Raw genomic sequence first — 19,184 nt, 5'->3', positions numbered from 1 at the left:
TGGTTCAAACAAAAGAGAGCTCTGCTGCCTGCAAAGAAGCACTTTCATCCCTGCCCAGTGCAAGTTTTACCACTAAAACACCAGCCTGCCAATGGCTGATCCAGCTTTCACTATGGTGATGGAAACTCTTCTTAGCCAATGACTACAGAAAGACAGCTTAAGTCACTCCAACCATGGCCTCCTAAGGTAAAGTAGCTGCTGACAGGTAAAGCATCTGCTCCTTTTGCAGTCTGCTCTGTTTACAGCTGATGTCCACTAAGTTCTTTCCATGCCTGAACCCTTCTGACCTTCTAATTTGCCTCCCTTTGTGCCCACTCTGAATGTTAGAATCAGAACAGCCACTTTTCAACCTGTCCACATGGCTAAAACATAACAGATCAGGAACATATACCACAATAAGGTGATCCACAATTATTTTCTGTGAAATTATTTTTTGTGAAATTATAATTTCACAAAATTATAATTATTTTCTGTGAAATTATAATTTCAGCTATTTAAAACACCTTGACTTCTCAGCATTCCTGACCTAAAACAAATGGATACACGTGTTATAAATACATTAGGAACTGGAAAAACAAAACCAAAGGGCGACTTGATTTTGTCCACAGTGGATGAGAATAAACAGTGGCATATTTAGGCAGTCTTGAAAACTGAATAAGCAAGCAACAAATAGAAGACAGCAAACACTTTTACACATCTGGCTATGTATAAAGCCTACCTCACACACAAGCATTTGGGCTTGGAAGCTCTTATTAGCTGTCCTCTGACATTTCTTTCAAAAAAATAAACATTAAAAAAAAAGAGGACACAGTCCTTCCTGAACTGCAGACAACAAAGATGTTATGCACAGCAAAATATTAAAATATTAGATGTTTAATGCTCAACACAGTCCAGTATTTTCCACTGCTGACATTCTGCAGCTGCATGCAGTCTGAAATTCAAGATTAATAAATCTGTAGATGAGGAAACAAGTCATTAGCATGTCCAGTCAACTTCCTCAAAAAGCCATGTATGATTCTTAGTGTCCCAGGAGCCCAGAGATAGCCTGCAGAGCTTCAGTGGCAGAAGGGATGTACACAAGGTTGTCCTGAGCATACACACCAAGAAATTCAAACTAATCACCTTCCTAGTTACACCAGATCTGCCTCGTTTGTCCACTTCAACCGATTCACAGTAAACTCAGCCCATTCATTTGCAAGTCTGTATTATAATTTTAGCCACAATGGCTCTGGGTGACTACACTAACACAGGGGTAAATAACACCACTGCCAAAGACAACAACAAACACATAATCAAACCAGAAAGATAATGAGTGAACAAGTGTCAAAGAACAATAAGTATTATTAATCTCATATCAGGTTGAAAGCCATAGCAAAAAAAGAAACTAAAACGATACTAAGCAGTAAGGCATAACAAACCAACCACTCCTCACTAAACATGTACACGTTTATCTTATTGTTATCTTACCAGCTGTAGCCAACTAATTTTTTCACAAAATGTGTAAGACCAAACTGTCTGATAACAGCAGAGATATAGTTGTGAGAAGACTTAAATTAGAGAACCACTGCAAAAATCCTCACTGCAGAGAAATTCAAAACAGCTTTGCAGCAGAAAATGCAGATCAACAGTATGGCTTTTCTCCATGCATTGTGTCTCCATGCATTACAGAATATGAAAAAATTAGTTAGCATGTAAACCCAGCAATATTATAAAAAACATTAGAATGTTAGCTCTAAAACATTTGTTATTTTACCACCTTAAAACATTTATCAGAAGTAAAGATAAGCTCCACTTCTTGTAGTATGCTAGTTAACTGTTCTGCTGCCATTAGAAAAGCAAAATTGAAGTTATCAACCACTCACAGATTTTTAGCTTTCATTACTCTCCTGATACAGTGGAAATCTAGCATATATTCCTTTAAGTATTTCTTGATCTTTAGAAATAATTGTTACCAATGGCAATAATACAGAGAGAGATATGTGAAATAGCTACTTAAATCTTGGTGGGGAAAAGCACCCAAAGATAACAATGATATGAAAATTATACAGAAATCCTACTTTAAGAAAGTATCACACGCAAAAACTTCAACAGTTCTGTTTAAAGTCTAATGCTGCTACCACAAATTAATTACAGGAATAAAAAAAAAAAGAAAGTCAAAACTATACCATTAGATATAGCTTGGTTAAAAGAAGTCTAAAAGTCTAACAAATAATATATATATATATATATATATATATATGCGCCAGCTTTTTTATCTCAGAAAAGATTACAGAGCCTTAAAGAGTTTCACTCCTAAAGTGAAACTACATGGTAAACTCTGCCAGTTGATAACATTCTAAATACAAACACAATAGAGCCAAGAACATCAAAGGAAATCTAATCTCTTTTCTTACATGTTGAAAAATCTAATCTATAGTAAGATCATGTAATTTTCTTATATATTTTCAATCAGATAGTAAGACAAAAAGGTGTGCTGCAAACGAAGCAACCAAAATCCACCAGAGTAGCCTGATTTAAAATAAGGAAAATAAAAAAGGTCATAGTTTTAAGTCAGAAGTAAGCTTTGATTTTCACTTACAATTTTAGTGTCATTGAAACTACTTAAATAACAGCTGAATTTCAGAACTTCTGCTTTGTCACTACAGCTCCTTATACAGCAGCACTTTAACATACCTTAATACTTGCAAAAGGCATAACTTTGTAAGAAGACAAAAGTCATATATACTTGAAATATACCTACCTTCCCAGTGTTCTAGCTGTCTTCTCACACCAGCTTTCTACTTGTGAAATTAAGTGTCATGAAAATTAGGTGTCACAAAAAACTTCAGCAGCAAAATGAAAAAACACAAACGCCAGCAGAAATTTTCTCTATCTAGGCTTTCCAGTCAATTTTCTGTGTGTACGCCTTTCATCCTTGCCCCTCCTCCTCCCACTATAAATCTATCCTACAGAAGAGGCAAGATGCCCCAGCACTTCCCAGATGTGGTATGCTGGCTCCAGTAAGATACAACCAGTCATGGTACAAAAAGCCAGAGAGAGCTCACACACTCACCCTCCTTAAGCTGTTTCTAGAATCTCTTGGCTGTATTGTGAAAAATTACCAGAGTAATCAGAACAACCTATGGTGCAACAAACAGTCAAAAAAAAAAAAAAAAAAAAAAAAAAAATCTGTGTTCCATCCTCATGCAGTGGTTTCTCCCTGCAGCAAGCTTGCACTACCAACCCAAGCAAGAATGTGCACAGCATGCTAAAACTGAAGTAGGCCTATGCTGCAAGACACATTTCTTGCTCCTAATGTTCCAGGTGAGGGAGTTTCAATTGCACATGGTATATATGCCTAGTTTTCTGTTGAGTTCAGTCATCTTCCTGCTCTGTTGACTTCAGCTTGATAATAAATGAAACAGATGATGCCTGAGATAAAAGCAGCACAGTAAGAGAATGTGCATTTGCCAACCATAGATAGAGACTTCAGAGCATTCTGGATAATAAATAACTATGTGTTCAAAGAAAGTAGTAAAAAATCAGGCATAATAATTCAAGGAAATATTGTTGAAACTAGAAAGAAAAATAGTGCATCTACCAATTCAGGTCTCTATCCATAGTCCCCTTGTCACATACCAAATTTCCTCAGCTACCTTGCCAACAAGTTCCATCTGTTTTCTTCTGGATTATTTCTGTTTGCCATCATTTTGTACACAGACTACTGAAAGCAAAGTTAAGTTATCTCAACACAATGGACAACACATCCCATTGACTGCTCCGGGGGAAAGAGATGGGTTGAACTTCATAACTTTCAGATGTCTGCATGTAAACAAAGTTTTTGAATAAAAAGACGGAACTGACTACAGTAGGGAAAAAAATTCTCTTAACATAAAATTCTGCTTTTGTTACATCAAAAACTACTTAGCCTCTACCCAGGAGATATACACAGGTGATTTAGAGACCATTTCTGTGGTTTAATCTCAGATAGACTCAATGCAAAAATTAATTACTACTCAGTAATTGAATTCATGTGGAGGAGTTTGAATATTTCTTGCCTCTGTGACAGGAATGATTATTAATGCACAGAACACCACAAAATGCAGTGTTTTCCGGTTTCCTCCAAAGCCAGTTTGTCATAATCAAAATACACCAATATTTTTAATCCTGCTTTTATCCTTACCTCAGCCTTTCCTCTTCTTTCTTACGGAGGCTGAAATCTCGCTGAACCACCTGGAGCACATGCTCTGCCTCTTCGTCAGTCAAGCCAGAAAGGTCCAGTTTTCTCCCCATTCTACACTGGGTCCTGGATATGAATAACTATAAGGAATACCTGAAATCAGAAAAGGAAAATAAAATAGAAAAATAAATTGAAAGCACTCATAGTTTTCACAAGTGCGCGGAGATCACAGGCACAAAAGAAAGCTGCTGCCATAAACATCAGAAAAGAAAACATTTGAATCTTTTTGCTGGAAAACACCTTTTACACTGAGTCCAACCACTAACCCAGCACTGCCCAGTCCAGCATTAAACCATGTCCCTAAGTGCCACACCTGCACATCTTTTAAATACCTTCAGGAATGGCAACTCAACCACTTCCCTGGGCAACCTTTCCATGTTTGACAAACCTTTCAGTGATGGAATCACATCTAAAATCCCAACTAAACTTCCCTCGTACAACTTGAAGGATTCATTTCAGAATTATTCGGCAGGTTCCACACACTGAAAGCAATCACCCCCCATTCAAATATAAATGAAAAAGATAAATTATTTGGGATAATATGAGATGCTGAGGACAGACCTCATGTAGCTCTCAAAAAGGAACATGCTTAACTCAGTCAGGTCAAATCAGGTTTATACATTTCTTAAGATTTTATAAAACTGCTTGCAGTGCAATCCCTGCCACTGTGTATGAACAGAGAACATATTCTGCTGTAACACTCAAAATCAGGAATTATTTTAAAGCATCATTTATAAAAGTAAGCACATAAATTTTAAATGGATTTCCCAGAGTGACTGAAAAGATTTAGATGTCACTATCTATATTTAGATGTCACCACTATAAAGTTGGAGGAGAAAAAAAAGTAGTTAATCTTATGTGTGAATTGAAGGTACTATAGAGTTTGAACTAGAGCTTGGTCCATTAAGTTTCACTAATGAAATCTGTTCTTATTTTTCTCATGACTTTTACTCATTTAATTGAATTCTTATGAATTCAGCTCTCAGTATTAACTTGTGTCACTTGATTTATGCAATTATTTGGGCAATCACAGAGGTGTCCATCTCCACGTTGTGTTACAGCTTCAGAAGCATAAGACAGTCTTTGCATCTTTGTTATGAGCCCCCAGCAATGTACATAATAACCATGAACACATTACAGTTCCTACCACAGTATACAAGAGGAAACTATTACTGACTCTTCATCCATGGTGAGTAGCAACTGGATGAGGCTATGTAAAGCATCTAAGCTGGTTCTGGCTCAAAAATACCATACCTCTAAGGAAAACTGCTAAGGCATACAATTAAGTACTCCAAGTACTACTGCAAGTAGAAGCATGGGGGGAAAAGTCAGTTTTATTTTCTCAACAATTGTTTTGCTACTCAGATAATGATGTGGGATGTGGTTGGTTGGTTTTGTTTGGGGTTTTTTTTTTTATGTTGGTTTGGTGGAGGTTTTTTAGTACAATATTTACCTTTCTACAATTATCTGATTACCATTCTTCAAAAAAGAAAAACATACACACACAAAAGGGGGGAACTGCATATTTTTTGGTTAGGCTGTTTTGGTTACACTATTCATGAAGTTTATTCTAAACTCCTGGCTCAGGAAAACAACACTTCACTAAAACCAAGTTGATGGTACACAAGCTTAGCTGAAATCAAGACAACAAGATGCCTCCAACAAGATATATGTTCCCCATACAGATGAAAAAAAAGGCCACAATGTTCTAGCTTGACTCTGAATCTACTAAGGAAGATGACAATGAGTATTTAATAAAGGCTTTAAAAAATTTGTTTCTAAAAAAAATTAATTTGCATAGAAGAAAAGTGCCAAAGAAACAAAGGGCTTTATGTAGTCTTCATTAATCTCACTTGCAAGACCAAGAATATATGTTTAAATTAAAGATTGGCTAAAACATAGTGAGGAACAACTGGCAAGATGGTTTTGTTTCAATGCCACACGCGCACAAATCTTCTCAAAATTTTCAATGAAATATTAAGATGTTCCTCTGTCCTCACGCCTACAGTTCTTGCACCAAAACCTCACTGAGCACTGGCAAGGAAAAGAAAAGGGTTTGCTGAGGTAACATTGTGTTGAAGCTCAAAGACAGAGCATGAAATGTCCTGGGACACATCCTTCCCTTCAGGCTTAGGGATATCTGCTCAGCTCTTCCCAAAGAAAGCAATTGAGTGCAAAGGTATCTCTGCCTTTCTGAAAACATGGTAGGGCTTCACTAAAGGAGAGCCACATCCATGGGAAGTAAGTAGGGCTTTTCCAAGTAACTTTCTTCATGCATATACACTTAAAGGGAAAATATAAGATGCACAGTCAAAGCAAATAAAACCTTTTTAAGCAATTCCTGGAGCCAGTAGAGACACCTGCATGCTAGGGCTACAGTCTTCTGAGACATGAGATGATGAAGGTAACTGGAATTTCCTCTTTGATCTCCTAGTATCTTAAGTATCAAGTCAACAACTGGAATTAACATTTTCATAATAAGTTCTCCCTTCAGGTCTTCATCAAAACCCTTTTGGAAATTGTTTAAAAACCAATAATGTTTTTCCAGAGATGCAATTGTCCCTTTGATTCAGCTGCCAGTGCTGATTGTGACCATGTATTAGAAAGGCGAAGTTTACCCCTAAGTTTGGGAATAAGTGGGCAGCCCCACCACCTCTAATTTTTTGGGCCTGCAAAGACTTCATTTCAAGTATATATGCTTTAAAATCAAAAGCAACTTTAACTTTAGACTTTCTTGTGGTTTAGTTCTCTATGGTATTCTCAGTTTGCATTCCAATACTACATTAACCTCTAAGGAATGCTGTGTGTTTTCCTAGGAAATAATTTTTCATCACATTACTAAATCACCTCTGATCTGGGAGTATCACAGCAGTTTATAAATATTTATGAACAATTCTCAAAAGTCCTTTCTGTGGTAGATCCAGATTATGCATTTTAGAAATACACAATGGCAAATCCTCTAGAGAAAATGTAACAAGTTACACTTAAAACTACCTTAAAACACACAAAATAGCTTCTAAGCCTAAAATAACTTCTGGCCTGAATTAAAATAACTTACATGAGGCTGCTCAGATGATTGCCTTCATGAGTACTTCTTTGGTAAATCTCAAACTGAATACAAAACCTAAGATCTCACAGACTTTACAAGGAATAATATCACTCCCTAGAAAACTTTTATTCAACAAATTAAAACACTGTAACAGAAAAGTCTAGGCTTACAAAACAGGATTGGGTTTTGAGTAATACTCTAATCTTCACATTTCTTACAGTCTATTTTAAAATCTAATTAAAACTTCCACATTGAAAACCTTTCTTGAATTTAACCTTAACAACAAAACCAAACCCCAGCAAAAAGAAAAACAAGCAAATGAAATGTTTTTCAAGAACTGCAAGCAATGCATGGTTTTAACACACACAAGGGCATCAACACAAGAAACAAGGGCAAGTAGTTCATTTCCTACTCACCCATATGACAGCTAAGCTGTTTAGACTTGGAGTCTCAGCAGATGATTAGCATTACTGGGAGGGTGAGTGAAAAAAAAAGTTTTTTGGGCTAAGTGACAACTAATATTTAAGACAGACTCTTGGCTTGACAAAGAACTACATTATAAAGTTAATTATGCAAGTGGTCACACTGAATATTGTACAACACAGATCTCTCAGTTTTATGCTGTAGCAAAGCAATCAGCACTAGTGAGACTGCATCTGGACCCCTGTGTCCAGTTTGGGCTTTCCCAGGACAAGAAAGATACTTATGGCCACAATGATGGTTAAGGGACTGGAGCACCCTTCACAGGCAGTGATGATGGGAGTATTAGGACAGCTCAGCCTGGAGAAGAGAAGGCTTGGGGAGTATATACAATGGGTATCTGAAAAGAGCTCTCCAAACAAGAATATCCTACAATTCGTTCAATTTCTGAGCACGTATTTAATCAAGATTTCACTGGTTGTCACAAGACAGTATAAGTTTTGCTCTAAAATGTTGTTGATGTGCATTGATGAAACGTAACACCTGAGGAACCAACACCACAAACTCCTTCAACCCAGTCATTTGCAACTGAAATATTTCATATATAATACCTTTCCCCCCATAGTCTCAGCTTTAGAGTCACCAAACTCTTAATCAGAACTGTTCTACTCTGTTTTGCTACTTTACCACTTAGAAAATTTCCAGGTAGAAGATCAAGAAGAAACCTACTAGCAATTATATCTTTGCTTCTGTCATCAACAAGCTCATCTTGCCTTCCTTTAGCAGTCTGTCAGGACCCAAATAATACTGCTCAATCTTTCTTGCCATTCTTTCCAGAATTCTTTTAGTACTATAAGAAATTCCTTGTATAATCTTTCTGGTGAACCTCTTCCCCTTTTAAATCATACAATACAGTCACCTTTATAAGACAGAGGAAGACGAGCAGCTTGTCCTCAACAGCGCTCCTTCACCACCCTCGTATTTTAAAAAGTTTTGTTTACTGAATTGTCCAAAAGAAATTGCTACTTTGATCATGTGAAGTCATTATGATAATTTTTAAAAGTAAATATCACAAAACTGTGACATTATGTCATACTCTTCATTTGAAAAATAAAAGGTAATAGCGCTTTGAGTTACATCAACACACTTGAATAAAATAGACTTCAGCCACAAGCCAACATTTTAAAAACATCACTGTCCAAAGTAAGTTCTACTACAGCTAGCACATCATTAAGTCCGAAATGAGGCATAATTAACTCTGGCCACAGATTTGTTAATCTTTTTTAAACTCCTAGAATGTCTAGAAGCTTGAGTAAAAAACACTGAGTATTCTTCTCTTTACACTCAAAATTAACAAATGTCTCAAAATAAGAAAAGGGAAAATATACTCATCAGAAATAAAAGGCCACCTCTTTGATTGAAAAATTAAATACAACCCACCTGACTTCAACATGGGATTGACTCGTATCTGGTGCATCACATTTTAAATGAGATGAAAGATAAAGATCTCAAAGACAATGTTATTCTTTGTACCCACACTGATTTTAGCTGAGTTTTACTGCACATATTTTCTGGTCTACAACCAAAGCAAAAAAAAATTATCTTGCTTTCAGCCTTGGACTAATTTTATGAGAGATTTGCAAGCAGCAAAACAAATGGCTGGCAAGTTCCCGAGCAAAGTTACATTTGTTCCACTGGGGAGTGTGAGGGGTAAAGCAGCAGGTTTTAAAACATGAAGTTCATTCAGTTCCTTCAGGGAGAAATGTTTCTTATTAATGCAAGTTATTACAATACTTGTATGTACATTTATCTAAAATATTGCTGGAACATACCATAATGGGTGAAACTTTAAACCTTACAGGTCAAAGGTTAGTACTGCATGGTTTTAAATTTTAAGCTATTTAGGAAATAAACAGGAGTTTCACGCTCTTCTTCTTGCTTGTATATTTTATGTTATTTTAAGTATTGAATATGAAATAGCAGAATGTGAAAGCTTGGATAGAGCTCATTTTCTTCTTAGTAGCTGGTGGGGTTAAACCATGACACAGAATTAAAAATATTAGTGAAGTCCCATTCCATTCAAGAAAGAATGGTATCTCTCATATAAGGATAGCACTCTCCTAATGGCAGAACACAGCACATAAAAGTGTTTCTAAAAAAACAGAACCTACTTTATTTAAAAAAAAAAAAAATTAGAAAATACTAAAGGTTGCACTGTAGAACCTAATTTGTCATTTACCTCTGAGGGTTCAAAAAAAGTCATATTAAAAAAGAGAATCTGTATAGCAACTAATGACCATTTTATACTTATGTATCAGGCCTACAACTAATACACAAGTACAAATTGCATTGGGGATTCAAAATGTGATACAAAAGCTAAATTGATGGACCAGAATAATTTTCTCACTGGTAAAACTGAGTCAAGTCTTATCAAAAATCCCTGCAGCTGCTAAAGATCATAGCTTATCTGGCATATACTGATTTCACATATTTCACATGCAAGTGGATTCCTAGTTAGCGTATATTCTCATTCTACTTCAGTCTCCTCTTCCATTGTTTATGTGAATTTAGGCAAATCATGTTCAGTTCTATTTTCTCTATTTAATAGCAACTGTCTTATGGAAGAGTGCGTAAAGATGATGGGTCTGACAATATTCTGACTGTGTGAGACTGACTATCGCTCTTCCAGAAATGAAGAAGACAGCTTGGAGAAAAAGACAAAATTGGAGCAGTAATGTGCTGACACAGAATTGTATCTTGGATGATTTGCCTCTTCTCCATGTGCCTTCAATCTAAAGCATGAAATCCAGCTCATTACTGTAATGGACTGTCAACCAACTCCAGAGTGAATCATCACAGGCCAGCAAGAAAGCCAGTGTGTGCACTTGGGGAATGCAACTGATCCCAAACAATCCAACACAATCAGAAATTTGCACATTTGTAAGCACAAGACTGCAGGGCTTCCCTTTGAATGCCTAACCTGCAAACTGGGGCTCAGAGCTTAATTCTATATGCCTGGACTCCCTGCACAGAGAGAGCAGCAGCCACTGAACTGAGTTATGCCTCTTCCACCTTTGCATCAAAACACAAACCAGAACACACCTGGCAAATCAGGCTTCACACTGTACTTGCTAAGCTTGAGCCAGCATGAAAAGGATACAAAACAAAAAGCTCATCTGTACTCCTACCTTTCCCCTCAGCGTCAGCTCAAGAGTGAGGACTGCAAAAATGCATTCACCCACCTGTGCTGCATTACACATGCCACAACTTTTCCTGAGACACCTGTAGTCCCCGCATTTCACAATCAATGGCCCTCAAACGAGCTACATGGATTGAAGGGAGATGAAAGAAATAGTGGATACTTCTTGGTTCCTTCAAAGAATTGCAGGGTTTCTCTCTCATTCTAAGAGGCAGACAGAGAAGTGAGCACTTACTTTACCAGTATAAATACATGCAAATACCAATCTAGTACTGGCACCCAGAAAAACTCAGGTCAGATGCCAGATTAAGTCTGGGAAGGCTCAATTGTTTATCTCCCTCCTTGTAGAGGACAGCTGAGAGGAGCCCTCATCAATGCCTGTAAGTATCTGAAGGTGGGGGGGGAGGATGCCAAGAGGATGTTTGTTTCCAGGCTTGTCTCAGTGGTGCCAAACAGCACAACAGGCAAAGGACAGGGACTGGTGGTCAGAAGTTCCACCTGAACATGAGAAAGAGCTTCTTCAAGCAGGTGATCACATACTAGAACAGGCTGCCCAGAGAGGTTGTGCCATCTCCCTCATCAGGAATACTCAAAAACAACCTGGATGCAATCCTGTGCCATGTGCTCTAGGATGGCCCAGCTTGAGCAGGGACGCTGGACCAGATGACCAGATAGTCCCTTCCAACTTGACCCATTCTGGATATTACTGTGCAGATCCCTATTTCAGATGCCAACATCCTGTTTTCCTGTATGGCCTGAAGCAACTGAACGATACAGAAGGTCCCCTGCCATACAAGCTGTGGAGCAGCACATGACAAGTATGTGTATCGAAGTTAAATGCCTTCCCCTATACCACAGCAGTCACTATTTGTTAAAACAACTAGAGATAACATGCAATAAACTAACCAAGAAAATAGGTCCACTAAGATAAGTTTTTCATCTCCACAATGCCAGAGCATCACTATTGAGTTAAGTGGTGACAAGGCTTCTCATCTGAGTTATTAACATCTTTAATGTGTAAAAAAAAAAAGAGAGAAAAGGTGAAGCTTTTGTCTAAAGTCAAACAGCTCTGGAAGCACTACACATTTTGCATCTGTGTTTAATTCTGCATTTCAATAATACAGGCAAAAGAGTTATGACAAAATAAGAAACTCATCATAACTTGAAAGCCATATTGTGATTAATCCTTGCAAGCTACAAAAGTAAACAATTAAGTGTGGATTGCTTGGCTGCTACTACAACATCCATAACATAAAATCCAACTAATACGCAAACATACCACAGGCACATTTAAAATATCCTATACAGTAAAACTGGTATTTTTCCCTACAACATCTGTTGCACTAATTGATATCCCTCATCCCTCTTATGAAATACCACCCATGAACATATAATTAAAATTTATCCAAGAACTAAACTTTCACTGAGAGAATCTTCCTGCAGGACTAGAAGAAAGACAAAAGTTCTATTTTTAGAGGTAAGAAAATGCTTCCAACAGCAGTTGCCACAATGAGGCAGTATTCTCTAGTGCTGCCAGATGTGAAAACAAATTTAATACAGTAAATCACTGTTAATTCAAACCACTGAAAGGAAACCCCACTGCAAATTACTGAATTTTACAGATTAGCAAGTAAATTAACAAAATAAAAAGCTAAAATAAATTCGTAAGACTGTGCCTTCCACATTCACTGTGACATTTGCAAAATGCTTCTAACCCTGATTTACCCTCGAAGAAGCAAGAATCACAAGATACACAACAATGAAGTGAAATGTATAAAGCCACATCTCCCATTTCACTTAGACTTTGTGACGAGCTGCAGTTGGCTGACACACACCGTATGCCCTGTGCACTGTAAAAAGGGTTTCAGTAGCAGGTTGTCTTTGGTTTGTTTAGGTAACCATTTGTCAAGTGACATAAGACATGAATTAAATAGAGCCAGAGCTTTAGAAAGCCTGTGAAAACCAAAGGACCTGGGTTAATCTGCCAGGTGGGGGAGTTAATGGATCCGTTTGTTGACACTGGGACCTACTCCACACAGTACTCAGAAGACACTCTGCTTTGGACCAGTGCTCAGCTGATTTTTTTTTTATATTGACACTGCACAATGGAGATAACCTGAGCCTAGACCAATAAATACACACCTGAAGTTCTGGATCATAAATTTATACAAATAAAGCATGTTTATATTCAAGCAGAATACACAGTCAGTTATTCTCTGGAGTTCAAAGGCCAACTTCAGTGTCAGGTTTTGACTGCTGCTTCACCGATATTTGGAACCAAACTGGAGTAGAGTCACAGCTCCTTTAGTTTTAACTACAGAACCAATTCATCCTCCTACAGGCCCAGGAAATCATCCAACCAGCACACACCCCTTTTTGAGTCCCACAGAACTTATTATTTGAACAGCACAACCAAGTCAAGCCACCACCTTTAGGAGCTAACAAGGGCTCCTCACTTAATCATGTGCAGAACCCAAGTCCACAGTATTTCCAATGATTTGCCTGTTTTGACCTGTGATACTACCTTGGAGCAGGAATTTGAAACTTTATCATTAAACATCAGAAAAGAAGTGGGAGACAGAATAATCAGGCTTGTCCTCCTCTAGAGGTGAACTGATTCCTGCTCATTTGGGACTCAATTCATGGTTTCTCTGCTTGCAGTGATCAACACATGGATGATTTTTGTCACTTTTAGATCAAGACCAACTGATGTAGTGAGAAACAACATCACCTTTTTGAATCCTCCTCAAAGCTCCTTCAATTGTTTTTGAGACCTGATGGTGCTCCAATTCACACACTGTGATTTAACTTGAATCCAAGTCACGGTCTGTCAAACAAATATCAAAGCACTTATGACAGAAAGATGCAAGCGCTGAGATAACTTCAGAAAGCTACACCAAGCACTCCTGGGGATGATCCCCGAGAGGCAAAAGGATTCAGTCCTCGTAAGGGGAAAAAAAAAGTAATCAATTTCTTGCAAGTTTAACAATGGATAGAAAAATAGGTGCATCCCTGAAATTTGAGGTATTTCTGGTCAGTGCTAGTTGCATCCCTGTCAACTGCACTTAAATCATTCTCTGCACATCCATGCTGTAGCAATTAATCTTGATGACACAAACCAGTGGGGGTTTTTTTATTATCCTGGGACACAAAATCCTGTTCATACAGCTCAAAAGGGCCAGAAGAAAACCCCATTAAAAACATCTTCTGTCCCACAAGTAATGCCTAATAAGCAAAGAATAAGCTCTTGTATTCGTTTCAGAAGAGATAAAATTCATCACAAGAGCAGAACAGAAAGTTTATTCCACCAGTTATAAACATATTTTGCTTTCAAGAAAGAAAACAACCGATTATGTACTGTCTTCCTCCAAGAGCAGAAAGTTGGTTTACAACAGCAGAACCACCTATTATTCTGCATGGTAACAGGTGGAGGGTGCTGGGGAAGGGATTGCTTGGTTATTAATAAAACCCAAAGACCTCAGGATATTGCCTGGCTTCAAGACTCATTAAAGACAGTGGGAACGCCATGAACTTTAACAGCCTTTGAGTGAGCCTACACTTCAGATTGCTATCACAAGAAGATACTACACTTTCTACAGAAAATTATCTCTGCACCCTTTAAACAGACTTAATCCAGGAACTACGGCTGCCCCATTTATTCTTCTCCATCAATAAGCAGCGCATTCTGCAAAAAAGAGTCTAGAAAGAGCTTCTTGAAACTGCTATATAGCAGAACTTGAGCTTGGGTGCTCAGCAAGAGGACAGGATAGAGTTGCCTGCCTGCAAACTCAATGCCAGCAAAATTCCAGAAAACTACAGAATTGATTACCACAAGCCAATGGGGACAATGCCATTCAAAGTGTCTCACCAAGACTGATCTCCACAGTAGTCAGCTCCACCCCAATGCATGATATTTTATTTGGAGGTAAACTTTGCCTTGAAGAAGGTGTATTTCACTTTCTGTGGTAATGCTTTATATCTTAAAACAACCAGTAGATAGAAATAATTCCAATAATCTGAATACCAAACATCAATATTAGTTTTTCTTTTTCTGATCATCAATGGATCAAAAGGTAAATGAAGCATAAAATGATAAAAAGTAACAAGAGATTTTGTTTCTTTTACTCAGTTCAGGAGGTAATTGGTCAGTAAAAAATTGCTGCATGAGGTGTTTTACTAGTAGAACACTCTTTAAAAAGTATTATATATACACATAAATACATTGCTGTGGTATTGAAATTTAATACATACTGGCTTGGAAATTTATTGTGTTTCTATTCCCTGAATAGCATGCATAAGATCTAAAAATCTGTCATTATTGCAATATGCTGATATTAGCTTTTGACCAATCAAGCCATTGCAGTCTTTATACCCTCTTCATCTATGATAAAGCTGCTAACATTTATGATTAAACTGCTTTCCACTACATGTGCATCATTTATTTATTTTCAGGACACAGGATGCCAAACATAATGTTGATTCACAGAAAATGAAGTTTTAAAAAATACAGCATGGCATTTGTCTACAAGATTGTTAAAAAAAAAAGATAGCATGTTTTAACTGAAAGTTAAACAGCAAGCACATCATAATCACTAGCCTACCACATGAGTGGCAGAACTGGTGTATCAGATATATATGGGAGGTTTTCCTCTTCAGTTTCTGTAAATCCACAACATTTCAGACACAGGCATCTTTGACTAATCTCACAGAGAGATGTGCAAAATTAGACCACTGCTTAAAATCATATCAAATTACACTGTATTTAGCCCTTCTGTAAAATTGCCTGGTTTTATCATAATGTTGAAGTTTCTTTGGTAAATTGAGGAATAGTATGGTGTGCTTCACTTCACACCAAAATATAGCATTCACCTGCCTCATCCTTAAGCCCTAAAAGCTTCTTCTGAAAGTAAGCTGCTATAAATCTCTGAGTATAAGAAACTTGGAGCTGTTTTATTCTCTGGCTGTCAGTGGTTCACAGGTAAGTCAGAAGCCTTTATTATCTCTAAGAATCTATCTAAAAAAAAAAAAAAATAACCTACCTGAATCCAAAAGGAAGGTGAATAAAGCATTCCACAGGAAGGCAGCAGTAATCTGCTCAAACAATTCAATGGGTATTCTCAATAAGAAAAGCTGTCCCTGTGGTTTTCATGGAATTATATTCGGCTAGATTCTTTCAACTTGTCCAGCTTTCCAAGGGCAAGTTAAGGTGGTTTACACTGCCAAACCATGATTTCCAGCCTTATAACAATAGGGCATGTTAATGCTGGCAGCAATACAAAGAAGTCGCATTTTCATACCAATGTACTGTTTATGAACAATAGCGCACTTGGTACATACAGCCTTGCTCCATCATCACCCATGCATGCTTTGGGGATTTTTTTTTTCTTTACTTAAATACAAGTCATTCAAGTGTTCTGTTTACTGCAACTATGAAGTGAGAAGGGTGAACTCCTACTGTGCTTATACACTTGGGTACACTCTATGTAGTGCACTCAGATGTATTCATCAGGTTAGCATGGAAGCAAGAAACCAACTCAGGAAAATAAATGAAAGTTCTAACCCAGTTTTCTACATCCAGACAGCAGTGGTTCAGACGAAGACAAAAAGGCACTACCCTGCCTGAAAAGACAATATTGTGTCATTTGAACATGCAGCAGGTCCAAGAAGCAAATCCTGTCACAGGGGGTAGTGCTCTAAGTACATCTCACCCCTGTGAGGGCTACCAGGGCGGAATTGACTTGTGTGCATTCTCACCACCGGCATAACTAACATATCAAAGATATTGAGAGGGCTACTCCCCTGTTTCTAACTGCAATCTACTAAGTTAGCTGACAAACTCCCCAGGAAGGCTACACAAGAGCCAAGTACCTTTTTAAATGCTCAGGCATAAGGCATCAGTAAATACGCTCTGATACAATCTGATACCTGAGCAATGACAGGTATGGCAGTAGCCTGAGGGGCTACGTACAAGATACAGCATCTTCTGCTTTTTGCACAGCTCTGTTCATTTCCTAAAGGTAGAATTAAGCAGCAAACACTACTGTTTGACATTTAACAACACGGGCTTAGTCAGTGGTCCCAAAGCAGTTAACGGAGAATAGCTATCACCATAAATAAGCAACTATAAACACCTGTCCAGTTTGATGACAGTCCATCAAAATCAGAAAGATGTCTGGTAGTATGAGAACTAGACTAACTATCCTTCCATTCTCTCTCTCTCTAGCGTTCCAGAAAAGGCTTACAAAAGGAATGAGTGAAAGCCTTTATTGCTAAAATCTTTGCTGTGCCTATTATAAAAAACTCCTGGCTCCACAGGGAGGCAGCTACCCACCTTTTCAGAAACGCAGGAAATAGTAAAATGGTAGGTATGAGGCAAAAAAAGCATAATTTGTCAAAATAGATTGCTAGTTACAGTTAATGCCCCCGCAAACACGCTTGAGGAGCGACACACGCGCTATAAGGCATTCTGCAATCTAATTCGGTTACGCTTGCCTGAAACATAACACAAATCCCAGCACAACACAGGCTCCGACTTAATTAGATTCCCTAAGAAAAGTCAGTCTGAGCCATATGGTATTTTCCTCAGCAGTTACGATAAACTGACCTTGATACTAGGAAAACGCACGCTGCTTCTGTCTGAGGCATAAATTACAAGCGCAGCGTGGCGGGATGCTCCCACGAAACGGGGACAGCGGCAGCGCCACATTGAAACCCTCCCCGGGCTCCCGGGGAAGTTGATCAGAGTAAAACACTCCAATGATAAGGATGATGATGATGCACTGCAGTGACAGCGCTCGAAGAGCCACGCGGCCAGCAGAACACCACGAAGCTGCTCAGACATCTGTCCGGTAATTAAAGCACAGCCTAATGCCGCGCTGCCGCGGAGGAGCGGCCCGCCTCGCTCCTGGACGCCGCGGAGAGCGGCGGCCCCTCGGCCACCGGCCCGCCCGGACCCCCGGCCCTACCCGGCCCCTCCCCAGCGGCGCGGGGCCCCCCACGGCCCGAGCCCGCCCGGCCCCGACGGGCGCTGCGGCCCCGCACCTCGGCCCTGCCGCAGGCCGCCCCACGGCGCGTCCGGCCCCGCGCTGCCGCGGCAGGGGGGCCCCCAGCCCAGCCCAGCCCGGCCCGGCCCCGGCCGTACTCACCCCCGGCCAAGTGCGAGGGCTGCACCGCAATGGCAGGCGGGCGGGAAGCGCCTCGCTCTGGGGCACGGGCAGAGGCACCTCCGGCGGCTGCGCCCCGTCCCTCATGCACGGCGGGGTCTGCGGCCGCCCCGCGCCGGCCCCCGGCCACCAGCTACGCGGAGCCGCCGGGCACAGGTGCCCCGATCCCGCTCCGCACCGGCCAGTGCAAGGCGAAAGCCGCTGTCTCCTCCTCCTCCTCCTGCTGCTGCTTCTGCCGCCGCCGCTGCTGCTGTCGCTGTCGCCTTCAGCCCTCCCCGCTCCGCCGGACGCGCCGAGTGCTGCTGCGGTGCCAGCGGCGGCAGCTCCCGCCGCGCACCGGCACCTGCCCGGGCGCTGCCGCCAATCGCCGGCAAGGGGCCGGGCAGGGGCGGGGGCGGCGCGGCCGGCAGGGGCGGGATTTGCGCGAACCTCCGCGCCCCGGTGCGCATCCATCCCCAAAGCTGCGCCCCCGACAGGCAAGGACTGCGCTCCCGCCGCCCCGGCGAGTGCCCCGGGGCCGCCGCCCGCCGCTGTCACACCCGCCGGCCGGGGGGGACACCTGCGGCCCGGCCGCCACCTGAGCCCCAGCTGGCGGGGAGAGGCACAGGTGCTGCCCGGCGGTGCCTGTCCAGGCCCTGCCGGGTGCGGGCCGCCCGTGGCGGGTGTCTAGCAAAGGAAAGGAGAGGCCGTTTTGTTGGGAACGGACGAGAATTTCATCCGTATGGATGCGGCGCACCGGGCAGTCGTAAGGAAGGTGCGGCCTGGTCAGTCGCTCAGCTCATCTGTGAGTCACTGCTCTAACGTGGAAGCGCTTTTTTATGTCCTGAATCACTGCAGATTTTATTTGTAACAGGCTAATTACTTTTCTCCTGGTATTATTTTTCGTTCCCCTTTTTTTGTTGTTGTTTTTTTTTCCATGCTTGCTTAACTGCATTTTAAAGTAGCTGCAGCTGTTCACTGCAAGGTATGGACTTATTTGATCTCAGCCAAAGTGCTCTGTCAAGACAGATGAATTCAATAAACTTTGGCAGGTGTTCAAAGAAAACATTTTCTGGGAGAGTATTTTTGTTTACATGAATTTCACGGTATAACAAATTAACTAGTTTAGCAAACGTTTACTTCTATGCTAACCTA

At 40.2% G+C, this 19,184-nt stretch overlaps 1 protein-coding gene across 6 annotated transcripts in view; it reads right to left on the bottom strand.

Annotated features, from left to right (window-relative positions):
* The window catches only part of MYRIP (myosin VIIA and Rab interacting protein), a 204,593-nt gene extending 186,286 nt beyond the window's left edge, over positions 1 to 18,307 (bottom strand). For 2 of the 6 annotated variants that reach the window (XM_054273384.1, XM_054273388.1), the window contains exons 1-2: positions 18,033 to 18,306; positions 4,163 to 4,312 (exon numbers count right to left, since the gene is read on the bottom strand). In XM_054273384.1, coding sequence (XP_054129359.1) covers positions 4,163 to 4,272 — 110 coding nt within the window. In that variant the 5' untranslated portion in view covers positions 4,273 to 4,312; positions 18,033 to 18,306. Of the gene's footprint in view, positions 1 to 4,162; positions 4,313 to 18,032 lie in introns of all 6 variants that reach the window. The other 4 variants (XM_054273386.1, XM_054273389.1, XM_054273385.1 and 1 more) reach the window with 3 other exon arrangements.
* Positions 18,308 to 19,184: the final 877 nt, after the last annotated feature.

This window comes from Melozone crissalis, unplaced genomic scaffold, assembly GCF_028551555.1.
Source record: "Melozone crissalis strain CALT ecotype California unplaced genomic scaffold, PUWL_Pcris_2 ptg000016l_1, whole genome shotgun sequence".
NCBI lineage: Eukaryota > Metazoa > Chordata > Aves > Passeriformes > Passerellidae > Melozone > Melozone crissalis.
Note: the sequence above shows the minus strand (reverse complement) of the source record. Positions and strands in the feature narration are given on the sequence as shown.